The sequence below is a fragment of the Gallinula chloropus genome (genome assembly GCF_964237585.1).
Source record: "Gallinula chloropus genome assembly, chromosome: 5".
Taxonomy (NCBI): Eukaryota; Metazoa; Chordata; class Aves; order Gruiformes; family Rallidae; genus Gallinula; species Gallinula chloropus.
This window is the reverse complement of record NC_140090.1, coordinates 12,885,453-12,898,040: the sequence shown is the minus strand read 5'-3', so window position 1 is coordinate 12,898,040 and position 12,588 is coordinate 12,885,453. Positions and strand designations below refer to the sequence as shown.

General features: G+C 41.3%; 1 protein-coding gene across 8 annotated transcripts in view; it reads right to left on the bottom strand.

Moving 5' to 3' along the window:
- CLASP1 (cytoplasmic linker associated protein 1) overlaps positions 1-12,588 on the bottom strand; it is a gene marked incomplete at its 5' end in the record, with an annotated part of 163,393 nt that overhangs the window by 48,485 nt on the left and 102,320 nt on the right. For 3 of the 8 annotated variants that reach the window (XM_084264751.1, XM_084264752.1, XM_084264747.1), the window contains 3 exons: positions 493-737; positions 1,629-1,652; positions 4,175-4,278. In XM_084264751.1, the coding sequence (XP_084120877.1) occupies positions 493-737; positions 1,629-1,652; positions 4,175-4,278 (373 nt within the window). Of the gene's footprint in view, positions 1-492; positions 738-1,628; positions 1,653-4,174; positions 4,279-8,132; positions 8,196-11,998; positions 12,107-12,588 lie in introns of all 8 variants that reach the window. The other 5 variants (XM_084264745.1, XM_084264749.1, XM_084264746.1 and 2 more) reach the window with 5 other exon arrangements.

The window sequence follows — 12,588 nt, the reverse complement described above, 5'->3', positions numbered from 1 at the left end:
TTATACCTTACACAGCCTTCATAAAGAGTCAGAGTATGCCTAACATACCAAGAGCATCGTCTGATCTCATCTTTGAAACACACACGCCCTAAGTCATTTTAGAAGTTGGTGAAGCAAACACTGCACTTACGAGTTGCTGGTAAATACACAGAAGGTTCAAACAGACAAATGAAGAAATGGTACCACCCTTGGAGCGTGCTTACATTACCATCACTGTGGGAAATCCACTGTGATACAAGCAGCACTTATCATTGGAAGCCTTTACGAGACAGAGGAAGGCTAGGAGAAGACAGCCTGCTTACTGCTACACATTTAGCACTAATTGTACTGATGACATAGCAGTTCCTTCTTTTCCCCCAACATACCACATTGTGGAGACAAAGCCTTCATAGCTGTGAAAGATACCACCTCCATAAGGCAGGGACTTATGACTGACTTTGGACTATAGCCATCTCTTATGAATGATCAACACTATAAAATTAGCAAGGTTACCTCAGCGTCCGCTGGCTTTTCAGTAAGTTCTGAAGCCCTATGAGCCCCTCTTTCCTTTCAGACCAGTTGGAGCTGGCACAGTGGTTCAGGACCTCAGCCACATCTTCGGTCTGCCGCAGGTAGTGTGGAATGCCCCCGTTCCTGGAACCATAGGAGCGCTCCGAGCACGCGCTCGATGCATCACTGTTAGCATCATCATCGGAGTACATCCCATAGGGTTCATATCTTCTTCTCACTGGCTTTTTCTGGAAAAAGGGAACCACAGACTTAGGATGTTAAACTTAGTTACACGAATACCAAAAGAAAAACATTCTATGCATAACCACTAAAAGGAAGGCTAATGCTATTGTTAGAGTGACATAAGCGTTTAAAGACGTCACCAAGCACTGCCTGCTTACCTCTCGCAGTAGAGCAAGACAGATCCTAGTCCATGAGACTATTCAAGTGATTAAGGGGAGCAGGACCTGCTTTCCCCAGCATGAAAGCAAGATACTTATGCCCAGTGGAATTAGCTACCGGCAATGAAATCACACGTTGTTTTATTGTCAATAATGGTCAGTTCCATGGTTATAGAATCTGATTCTATGATGAGACAACCTCTACTTCAAGAAAAAAAAAAAAAGATAAGGAAGAAAGAGCTGAAGGAATCTGTGCTGGCATGCACAGTCACTTTGACATCAGTAATGAAGTGACTCTAGAAATGCCCTGGCATAGAGATGACAATTTCTGTCAGTTTGGGCTAGGATTTTTCCAGAGGCTCCTAAGGGAACTGAGTACTCAAATCCCACAGCATGGCATTAGAGAACTTAACTCCCTTAGGTACATCTGACAACCTCAATATTAGAATGGATATTAGAATAATTATGGTAGCAAAACAAATTGTGTACTTTCCTGTACGAACTTGAACAGAACACCATTGACAAGACTGCTATTGGATCAGAAAAAGATGGGTCTACATTCTAGTGTTTGCTACAGAATTCCTTCCAGTGCCCAGTCCTGCAGTTCTTGGGCTTGTGAAGCCAGCAGTTTTGCAGGATTGAAGAACACATATTAACTCAAGTGCAGTATCATGGGTGTTAGCAACAGGGTGTGGCAAGTTGGAAAGTAGAAATAAAAAGTCAAGAAAGCAGTAGTACCTTGCTCCTGGAGTCTCCTAACAGCTGTAGGCAGGAAAATATTGAAGGGCGGGAAAAAGCATAGAGAATTATGTCAGAAGCTTATGTAGGGTTTGCTTTTGCAACAAAAACGTATAGCAAATGTGTCTTAGCAAATTAAAAGAAAAATACATTTTATGCAAAATAAAAGTGGGTACAATAATGCCTGGCTTCATCTCCTAACTGCTGCACTACCTGTATGCCCTACCATGCCTATTAAGAAGCTTGGAAGTGAGAATATCTCTTAAGTTTTTTTGGTGACAGGTCTATATACTGTACCTCTTTGCTTACTTTTCAGAAATGTTGGTCTGGAAGACACCAGAGGTTTTTTGCAGTGATTCATCTCCCCACACATTATCAGTAGCATTTGATTTTAGAGTCTTGGAAAGGAATTCTGATGTCAGGAAACCACTATCTACAGTACAGCACATTCAGTCGACCTCACTTAACCAAATTCTCTTTCAACCTGCAGATCTTACACCACACTTTTTGAAGCTAAGCTTCCTTTAAGACCCCCTGGCTGGCACCCCAGCTTAAAGACCTTACTTAATGCCAAAGTTTCCATCACCCTTTGAGCTCTTCTGACAGATCTCAGCAGTGATTCCCAGTACAGACACCGTGGGGTTAGGCCAAGTCCAGCTCTTTAACAGAAGCAGTGGATCCAACAGGAATTATATGCATGGAGTAGAGGTCACAAAATTACCCACTGTCTTTTGCTTAAACTGAGTATTTATTTGGTTGAAGCCACCTTTGGAGAAGTTCTTTTCATTTCCTACTACAGATAAAAGAATACCTCATCCAAAACCAAGGCTGCTGGGTTAAAGCTGGCATCACAATCTCTCAAAAGGAGCCTGAACCACGTTTGTTAATTGTCTGTCGTGAGAAGACAACCAAGAAATGGATCAAACTGGTGTGGTGGAAAAAGTGGCCAGCAAGATTGCATCCCCTTAAGCCATCTAAATTCAGATTGATCAACACAGGCAGGAATGGTACTTAGTCTCCAGCTACACTTACAGATTTCCCTTTTAAGTGCCCAACTCTTAAGATTTTAGCATTCCAGGATAACGTTTAGTTTATAAAAGTGGATATTTAAAAGGGAACCCCATAAGTCTGGATGAAGATGAAGCCACACCCAAAGACATCTCAGTGATCACAGCAGTGGTTCAATTAGCTGCTAACCTGTCCCCCCTCAAGAAACCCATATTCAGCAACTGCTCACCTTCAGGGATACACTCTGATTACATTTATTCAGGGAAACCATCACCTACAATTTGCCCTGCAGTGCTCTAGTGGCAAATGAGGTGTCGAGAGCAGAAACTGCCTCACAAGCTCTTGTATTTAATAATGAAAATGTCGATTAATGATTCAGCCCACTAAGTGCAAGTACCATCTATTACATGCAGTCCTACCTCTGCATTGTTGACAAGTACTTTTATTTTTTAATGGAAAGGTAGTTTTTGGGGGAGGGGAAAAAAAAACCCTGACATATATTTCTCTGGGAGTACTTATTCACCTAGAAATGGAGGTGACATGAGCTGTGTAATAGTCCAATGTATAAAAGGAAAATTATGCTAGCCATCCTTAGGGAAAGTGAACTAGGAAAGGGAGAAAAGACATCTCAAACACTGTGGTCATTGTTCACTCTTAAAAAGCAGAGTTCTGAGATATCTGAGACACAGCAGGAGATCCTTCTGTCAGCTCAGGCCTAGAGCTGGAGAAGACCAAAGTTACACCACTAGTACCCAGGTAATGCTGTAGAATAATTGCTCCTGCCTCTATACATCCTCCTCTCTCCAAAGGCTTATTTTAAGACTTGCTTTCTGAAGAGAAGACAATTTCTGGATTCTACCTGAGAGTTATCATAGTATATTAAGATTATAGTAAGACTTTATTATAGTACAATAAAATTTCAAAACGTTACGAATTTACTTTGAAATGCATTGAGTATTTAGAAAGTATGAGGAGCACAGTACACAAACAACACTTCAATGTGACTGCATGAGGTGGCACTGATTACAGACAAGCCAAGTTATGAGCTGATTTGAGTATCTAGCCAGGTGCAAGTAACACCAGGAGCTTGTGAAATTCTCTGTCCTTGTTCAAAACTGATCAGGAATCGACACGAACAGAGAACACTTTTTCTGACAAAATCTTCATGTTACAGGTAACAGGACCGATGGAAAAAAAATCCCTGACCCTGTAAGGCACCAAAAACCTCCCTGACCCCACAAAGCACCGAGCACCCCCATGGTGCCACATTCACCTTCTGACAGCCAAGTGAAAGGCAAACAGCTGATTCGACCCATCCTGCAGCTCTAGCAAGGAGCACAGCAGTCTGACAGCTGTGGACAGCTACCACGGAGTAAGAAAGCAAAACATCACTGCCCATACATCCAAAGACAAAGCAGCCCAAGGTAACTATACACTGGCACAATAAGAACAAAGCTATTTAGAAAGAGGAGAACGTACGTACAGGTAACTTTAAGCCACTTTCCGGTGTCGGAAGCATTTTGTATTTCCCCTCTTACCAGTGCATCGGCCACAGCAGCCTCCAGATCTGTGCTTGTGCTCAGGACTCGCATGGCATTCACAGAAGCAGGCATCCTGCCTGGCTGTCCGAGTCCAAACCGGTCTGCACAAAAGACAACAGTGAAAGGGATTGTTAAATGAATTCACATTCATTTGGTATCCTAATCAGGTGCCCGAGCAGCTCTCCCCACGGGTTCTGGGAACTCTCAGTGCTTTTCCATTAAATGCTCTTTTATCCACAGTTCTCCAGAGCTCGCCACTGGAGTAAGAAATAAACTATCGTTTGTTGGGTCCCACAGACAATTTTGGATTCTCAGGGTAACTTTTTTTTTTTAAGCTAGGAAGCAGGGTATCTATTTTGTGTTTCTTTTTAAGCAGATGTGGCTTCAGAGTTATATTTTACTGTCAGAGGGAGACACGCCAGTCCCAATCCAGCACTCTCAGAAATCAAGAGAAAGATTCTCATTAACTTCAGAGAGACAGAATTGTGCCCAGTATCAGAACATGTTAATAGCTGAGCACTCATCCATCCTGGAGCTTTATGCCAGGCAAGGATACAAGACTAGCAGCACCTGATGAGCCTATTTTATGTCTCAAGGCTTGACTAACCAGCAGAACATCCCTCTATGCCCCTACAGTATAAAAATAAGGCTTATTATTCGTAAGGCAACTCAAATTTTTAGTTTATTACTGTTCCTGAGAAGCAATTTAAATGCCATTTAAAAGCTCTAGGATACATAAAATTCCAATTTTTTTTATTAAACACTGTCCTTTTTCTCCCTATGAATTTGATGGCAAAGCTCTCAATGGCATCCAAAACAAGAGGGTTGAGTCCAAAATGCCATTTACACTCCTAACACTAATTAGTTTATCATCTGCCCAGTCTGCCAAAAAAAGCATCAGAAATGAGTTTCTTTGGGCAAAGGCCAAATTCAGAAAGCCATGCCAGCAGAGACATGACAGAATCCATGACCTGAGTATCACAGGCCAGGCTCTGGCAGCACAGGCTTTCTAGACAGGCGCAAATCAGAGACCACATTACTGGGATCCTGCTCTGGTCTATAAGCAGCAAGAAACTGGTTTTGGCAAGGTTTTGTTTCCATGTAGCCTCGTCTTCACTCAGGATGAACTGAGAACATCCTTTCTGGGACATCCTCTATATCCTAACACATTCTATGACTCTATCTCTGTCACCACACGTGCCAGTAAGAGTTTTGCCAACAACTTGAGCGGCGTAGGGATGAAGCTGCATGAAGCCATTTAAGAGATCATCAGCTGCTTCCCACTGGAGGCAGTCATCAAGCAGCAAGAGAGGGACCAAGTCACACAGGTCTTTTATTAGCTCATCTATGTTTAATTTAACAAAGAAAAGTACTGTTGATCAAGATGTGCAACTGTATCATGGATTTCCACAAAACCCAGGTCGAACATTCAGCAGCTTTCTGTATTTTGGGGAAAAACACTGTGCTTATCACAACCCTTCATGGCTTGCTGCTTTAAAAAAGTACTGCACTGGAATACCTTTTAAGGAATTAGCTCACACTGACATGCATAATTTAAATCAGAGACTGAAATTTGCCATCTATTGTCCTAATTCCAAAGCTCTACACCCAAACGAGTCAGAGATTAAGGTACTGGGGGGAAGTGGGGAAGATTTTTAAATCTGAAATGTTTTCGGGGGGTGGGGGGAAAACAACCCTGTAGACTAGTATTGATTTTAAATAGAAGTGTTGTCTGTCAAAATTTACTGTTCTCAGAATTACATACCCAGACAAGACATTTCTGATTTACAACAAAAGCACATTTTCTACAAAACACATTACAAGGAAAAAAAAAAATTAAAAAACTTCTTAGAACTACTGCCAAAAAGTAATCAAATCATGACATTTCACAAAGAAATAAAAGTTGTATGTGTTATTACTATCCCCTTTTTTAATGCACTTGTGTTGAAGAATCGTTTCAAATATTTAGGTGAAACACTACCTCGTGCCTAAAATGGAAAGATCTGCAGGCTCTTAACAGAAGCACGGAGAAGATGCTAATGCATTAGGTCAGATTGAAGCCGCAGGCACTACTACAGGGATACACACTACAAAGACATACAGAAAAGAAGTATTTTCTGAAGTGCAGTTGGTATCTCGTACTGCATAAGGGCTGTAAAATTTAAGGCAAGTTCTGGACTCAGCTTTATATTTAAACCCAAATCAATTATATTACTCAGGCGTTACTGAGATCAGAATTTGGCTTTAACTTTTGAAATAAGAGCATCAAAAATTACCACTGCTATTTGTTTTCACATTAATTTGGTATTACATTAGAAAAGGGAAGATAGTTTGTTGTTTTTTTTTTTTAAATGAAGAACAGAATGAGAAAGTAATTCAGTTGTAGATCAGTTTAAATACCCAGCATAAACAAACAAAACGGAACCTTTTTAACAAATGAAGTAACAGCATGGCAGGCTGGCTTTTATCTACCAGGAATTTTCTGAAATACTTCTTTTGGTGATCTTTAAATTCCTATCACCCAAGTCACTCTGGGCTTCTCCCCAAGACACTGCTGCCGTACCTGAGTGCAGGAGTTAAACCTTAGGAAAGACCTTGGCATATCTCTAATGTGGGGCTGGGAACACATTTGGGTCCAGGAATAACCAGTACAGACAAGCCCACCATTACTGGGCAAGAAATAAGCATAGTGTGCTCTGGCCATGTTCCTTTGTCTCTCTGCCTAGATTCATTATGCTTGTTACAGGCCGGGTGAACACTCCCAAACACTATTTTCGGACAGATTTTGCCATTTCAGGGAGATTTTGGCCTTCTTTAGGACACAGGTCACCACATACAATTTCCTTATGCTTTGTACCAAATCACAAGAGCCAAGCGTGAAGTGATTACCACAGGAAGTTCAATTCAAACAAAGCTTAAATCTCTGTTAAACTTTGGGGTGTAGGGTGCGTGTTCTAAATGTTTTTAATTACTTTTGTGAAATAGAAATTCAAATAGTTGAAAAAATTCTGGAAAATGCCAGAGTCAAACCAGCTTGTGGGATTTCTGCTGACGCTACAGTGCTTTCAGTATCACTAATTCCTTATGCAATTTTAGCCTCCAAGCAAACACTGAAGACCACATTGTTCTTTAGCATTATCTTTGTTCCTACAGTCAAGTTTCTCAGGACCCAAAGCTAGCAGCCCTCTTTCGTTTCTTTCTAAGACTCCCAGTGAACCGTCCTGATTCCAGGGGAGTTGCAGGAGCTCCACAACTGCAACTCCAGCACAGCAGTGGGGAAGCTGCCACTGGAATCTGCAGATTTTTCTTATTATATACAAGTATTAATCTCCTTGGGCAATGCCCAGTGAAATGAAGGGAATAATTTTTTCAACAACTTCCATGTAGTTTGGTCAAGGCCTTCAGAATTACATATGAAGGTTGTATCAGCACATGTTATCCTCCAAAGTCCATTCTGAAAGCTCAGCAGGTGCTTAATTCTTGCTGCTCTTGTGTATTTTGGAGAGGAACCCACAAAGCGTTTTCATTAGCAGAGACAGGGGTCCAGAAAATTTAGTAAAAAATGGGATGAAACCCACTGGGATCTGGTCCCAGGCATCGGGAGCTGCTACACTGCTCAAGATGAAATAGAAACAGGAGATGCAAGTACTCTGCATCAATCAGGATTTAGCCCCATGCTGCACAACTGATCCAATTTACAGGAGAATTGAGAAAGCCCTGGATCACCCTTTGTTTAAACACTGCTCACAATGTTCCTAAAATACATAAAATCAAAAACATCCAATAAATGAAATTCAAAACAAAAAAGCCACGTTGCACAAAACGGAACAGAAGGCCCCGCAGCGGTGAGAAGCACATGCCAGGTGCTGGCTGATGCACATGACAGCAAATGTTACGATGGTGTAAAACAAGACTACGTATAAGAAGCAGATTCATGCAGTTAGCACTTGTTCACCTGACTGCCCAACAGAATCAGCAGTGGAGAGAGCACTAGTGGACCTGGAATGACGTCGAGAAGCTGCAAGTAGAAGGAATGGCAACACCCACAGGATTAACACACATTTAACCCGAGACACGAAAATGCCACAATTCAAAGGGGATGCGTGTGACCGCTACCGGTCAAGGTGTTTCATAGTGACAGGGAAATGACGCTGTATATGAATGCGTAACACATACAGTGCAAGCCCCGCAGCGACACCTCCACCTGTGGCTTCCCCCTCCCCATTCCCCCATAAACAGGATGCAGGACAAAAAAAAAAAACCTCATCTGTAACAGTCCCAAACCCGGTGCAGTTCAGCAAAAACACCCCAGTGCACACCGGTCACATTCCAGACGCACACATCTGGAAGACGGCCATCATGAGAACGTGGAGCACACAGCTACAGAGCAGGATTTAGATGTGTCTGATCTAAACCCCAACGTGAAGCCATGATGAATGGTTAGGAATTGTGCTTGCAGGTATTTTTCCACAACATTCTAGCCTATGCACGAAAAAACCAAACGTTAACAAAGAGAATGAGTAACCACAGAAGTAGAAAGAGTCATACAGGGAGGTCAGCCAACCACAGCGTATAGGTCTTTGGGTTGGGGTTTTTTTTCCAAGTAAACACACGTACACACATAATCACAGCTGTTGCTACTACCAAAAGTCTCTTGCTTTTAACATACTTTGCATACATGTGTTTTGAATCTAAGTATGTACATGCACAGCCAATGTGTATATGCACATCATACACCGTTCTGGAATTGCACCACATGTACACAAGCTGTTAAGAGCAACGGAGCACACACGAGAGCAGAAGAGCTGAAGCCAAATACAGCTCCCGCTTCAATTGCCAGTTGTCAGCAGCACCTGAATCACAAAATGCCTTTGGAGAGGTTTTCAGTTCTTGGATTCAGCATAAAGGAGAGTTCTTCATGAAAGCGGACGGAAAGCTGGACCAGCCATTTCCACATGACAGAAACGCAGTTTTTCCTACAGAGGTTTTTTCCCTGTGCCCAGCAATGACATGCTCACCTAGCTCAGAGCAACTGAACCAAGAAACTGATTGCTTGTTCCTGCAATTCATCACCACAGACTCACTGTTGCTTTAACATCATTACTTGTACTGTCCAGAAACTGGAAAAATAAAGCAGGATCACCTTCTAATCCAAATAGGCTTTGTCATTTATGCATATACGTGTGCAGTAGAAAAACTGCAAGGCTTCTGTTTAAAGCAAAGCATTCAGAAACACAAACACTAATATTATAAAACAGCAATCAGCAAAGTGAGAAAAATAAAAGGGTTTTTTTCCCAGCTGTGAGAGCTTGACTAAGAGCTACACCGAGTATGCAATGTGGTCTTTTAAACGATGGAGAACACATGCATTTATTCGAGAGATCAAGCTGACTGACACCACCAGTAACTCATGAAAGATTTGCAGGATCAGTGCAGGATTATGGACTGAACCTCACAATTAAGATTCTGAGCTCGCAATTGCTTTCTCCCCAGCCATCCGCTGTGCCCCTGTGAGTGTCACTGCAGGATCAGGGCCCACGAAGAAACAGGAATAACAGAAGGAAATAAAAAAAAAAAAAATTAAAAAAAAAAATCACATCTCTGCAAGGAGGCTGGGTGTCGAGTGACTCTTCACTGGTGTTTCCTAGCTTAGGAAGCAAGATGTTTGGTGCACAGACATGCATACCTGCACAGCAGCCCCGAAACCAAGCAGAGCAGTTTGCAAGGTCAGATGTCAGCATCAACATTGACCACAATACCAGTAAATGCAAAAATCCTGTCGTTTACATACAGCTAGAATCACTCACTGATATACAAGTTAATCTTTACTACTCTTACGAACAAAAATAGACCATGCACAGTAGGATTATCTTACATTAATGCCGAGATTAACTGAGTTCTAGAAATACTGTAGTAGATTCATATTGGTTTAAATTGACATCGATAAATTTCTTTCAGATTAGTTTCACACTAAATAATTAACAAGTTCATGAACACGTTTGAGTTTAAAGGATTTTAGTGAGAACGTAAGAAAAAAAGACAATAGGGTAGCAACTATATTGGGTTACTATTACACTGATACTTTCTCCCGACCTTAATGACTTGCAATAACGAGGTATTTCTAGAAAGACATTAATCTTCAGGTAATTACATATCCTGAGTTAAAATGAAATCACCTCTTCCCACGATAAAGCTTGTTACAACCAGTGTAACAGGCATCTGTAAGTGAAACTTTATAGTCAGTGTATGGATAGGACTTGGTGACTCAGTGGTGGTGGACTAAACAGCAACTGCGATTCTGGTACACTGCATTTATTTTTCAGAACAAAGGCTTAAGGCAGTAGTTCCATTAGTGTATTTCCACTAAAATAAACGAAACAGCACAATTATACAGAACACTGACATGTTAAGTTTGGAGGAGAAAAAAAAGCTTCATTCAAAATTGAAGCTGGGCAGGTAATAATAAAAATGAGCTACAATTGCTATTATCCCCTTATGGCTCCAGTATCAAACCGCTTCACTTAATAAAAACTTCATCTATTTGTTTAAGTCCTCCCATTTTACACCAAAAAGGGAAAGTTACAGATAATGGATGTGGATTACTTTATGGCTCAATATAGTGCAAAGAAGCCTCCCTAATGTTAAACTTGCAGATTCCACTCCACACCATTGAAATCAATGGGAGTTTTGCCAATGATTTCACATGGGCGAAGACAGACAGCCTCTGCACTAATGTCCAAAACAATAATGGCAACATCTAAATTTAAAATATAGCATACTAATCAAGTATGAGAACCAAACACAGGAAAATTATGCCCATCTGCCCCTAGCTTTCAGAACCTTTTCTTACTATTGGATTAAAGTTGCAGAATTAAACCTGAAACACTACGTTCCACTTACACACTACGTGATATACCCGTGTTTTGTCACTGTGCAAAACAGATCCCATAATACCATTCAGCCTTCAGGAAATCTGTGAACAGCTTTATTCTCAACTTTTAGTATCACATGCACAGCGATGAAATCACTACATGAATGAAGCAGGCCTGGAGACCAACTGTATTTCGTTAGGTCTGAGATGACAAACAGATCTTTCATAGGACGAGGAATGTGTCGGTTGAATATATGACATGGTATTTGATCAGAAGCATTAACTATCCTGTTTTCAGCATCGTGCAGAAAAGCTTCTGCACGTGGTAAGCACAATGAGATTTTCTATTTGTACTGTACACTTGAACTGCACCTTTAACGATGCTCCTTTAAAACCTCAACCTCTCCATGATTTTAGGCTGCTTGAAAAAGTTTCCTACAAAATGGCACATGCAGCTTGTTAACTGATGATTGAACAGTTAATGTAAAACCTCTACAAAAAAGAGCTGCTATCACTATTGGAGGATTTAGTATAGAAGTGATACACTGCTACTGTACCTAGGTGTAAAGAAAATAATCAGATTGCACAGTCTACAATGCTACCAACTACTTCACTGTGACCTAGAAAACACAGGCTTGCTCTCCTGTAGATCGCCATCAGCGCTGTAAAGTGAAGCACAGCAGCCCCATACAAGCTAATTTAATGAAATTAAAAATTACAGAAGTTTAAAAACTATTTTCCTGCTAACAGTGAAATGCTGAGAACCAGAATTGAAGCATGCAGAAGAAAACAGAAGGGAAACGGGGTCGGAAACAGGGAGTGCGTTAGGAATCCAACAGAGGACAGGAAACAGCTCATTCGCCTGGCAGTGTCTAGAAAGGGCAATCAGAACAAGGGAAAAAAAGGAAAAAATATCGACCCTTAAAGCTCCAATGCCTACATGTACTCACCAAGTGGAGGAAAGCCCCGAGCAGGGCTTGTATCTCGACTGCTCTCACGGCTGGTATCACGGCTGCACCCCTGACTCATGCTGGGTCGGGGGATACGACTGCTCCGTGCTAGCATGCAGCATGGAGAGTTTCAGAGAAGGTGAACAAGTTTAATGAGGACAGAAAGCTCACAGTCAAGTCACATTTCTGTTAGTTACGGTAATTATTACATTAGTAATTATAATTTGCAGCAGCCTGCTCAGGCTTTTTACAAACCAACTACCTCACAAGCTGAGCTGTGTTTGTGATGTGAAGCTTCAGCAGCATGAAACGTCTGGTTGACAGCCTGCTTTTTATCTTAAGCAATCCAAGTTTTGTTATTCAAGTAGAGCACAAGTCTTCAATCATTTAGGGGAGCTCTACTGTTACAAAACATGCAAAACAGATGAGGCTGAAACAAACCCTTCTTGAATATTTTTTCCTTAATTATAAGATAAACACCCTTCTGGAACAAAACAGCAGATCAAAAGTAGCCACAATACCAATTTGCTATTTTTACATAGATTTGCCTTTCACAAGGCTAGTTGTGCCAGGAACAGATATCCTAAGGA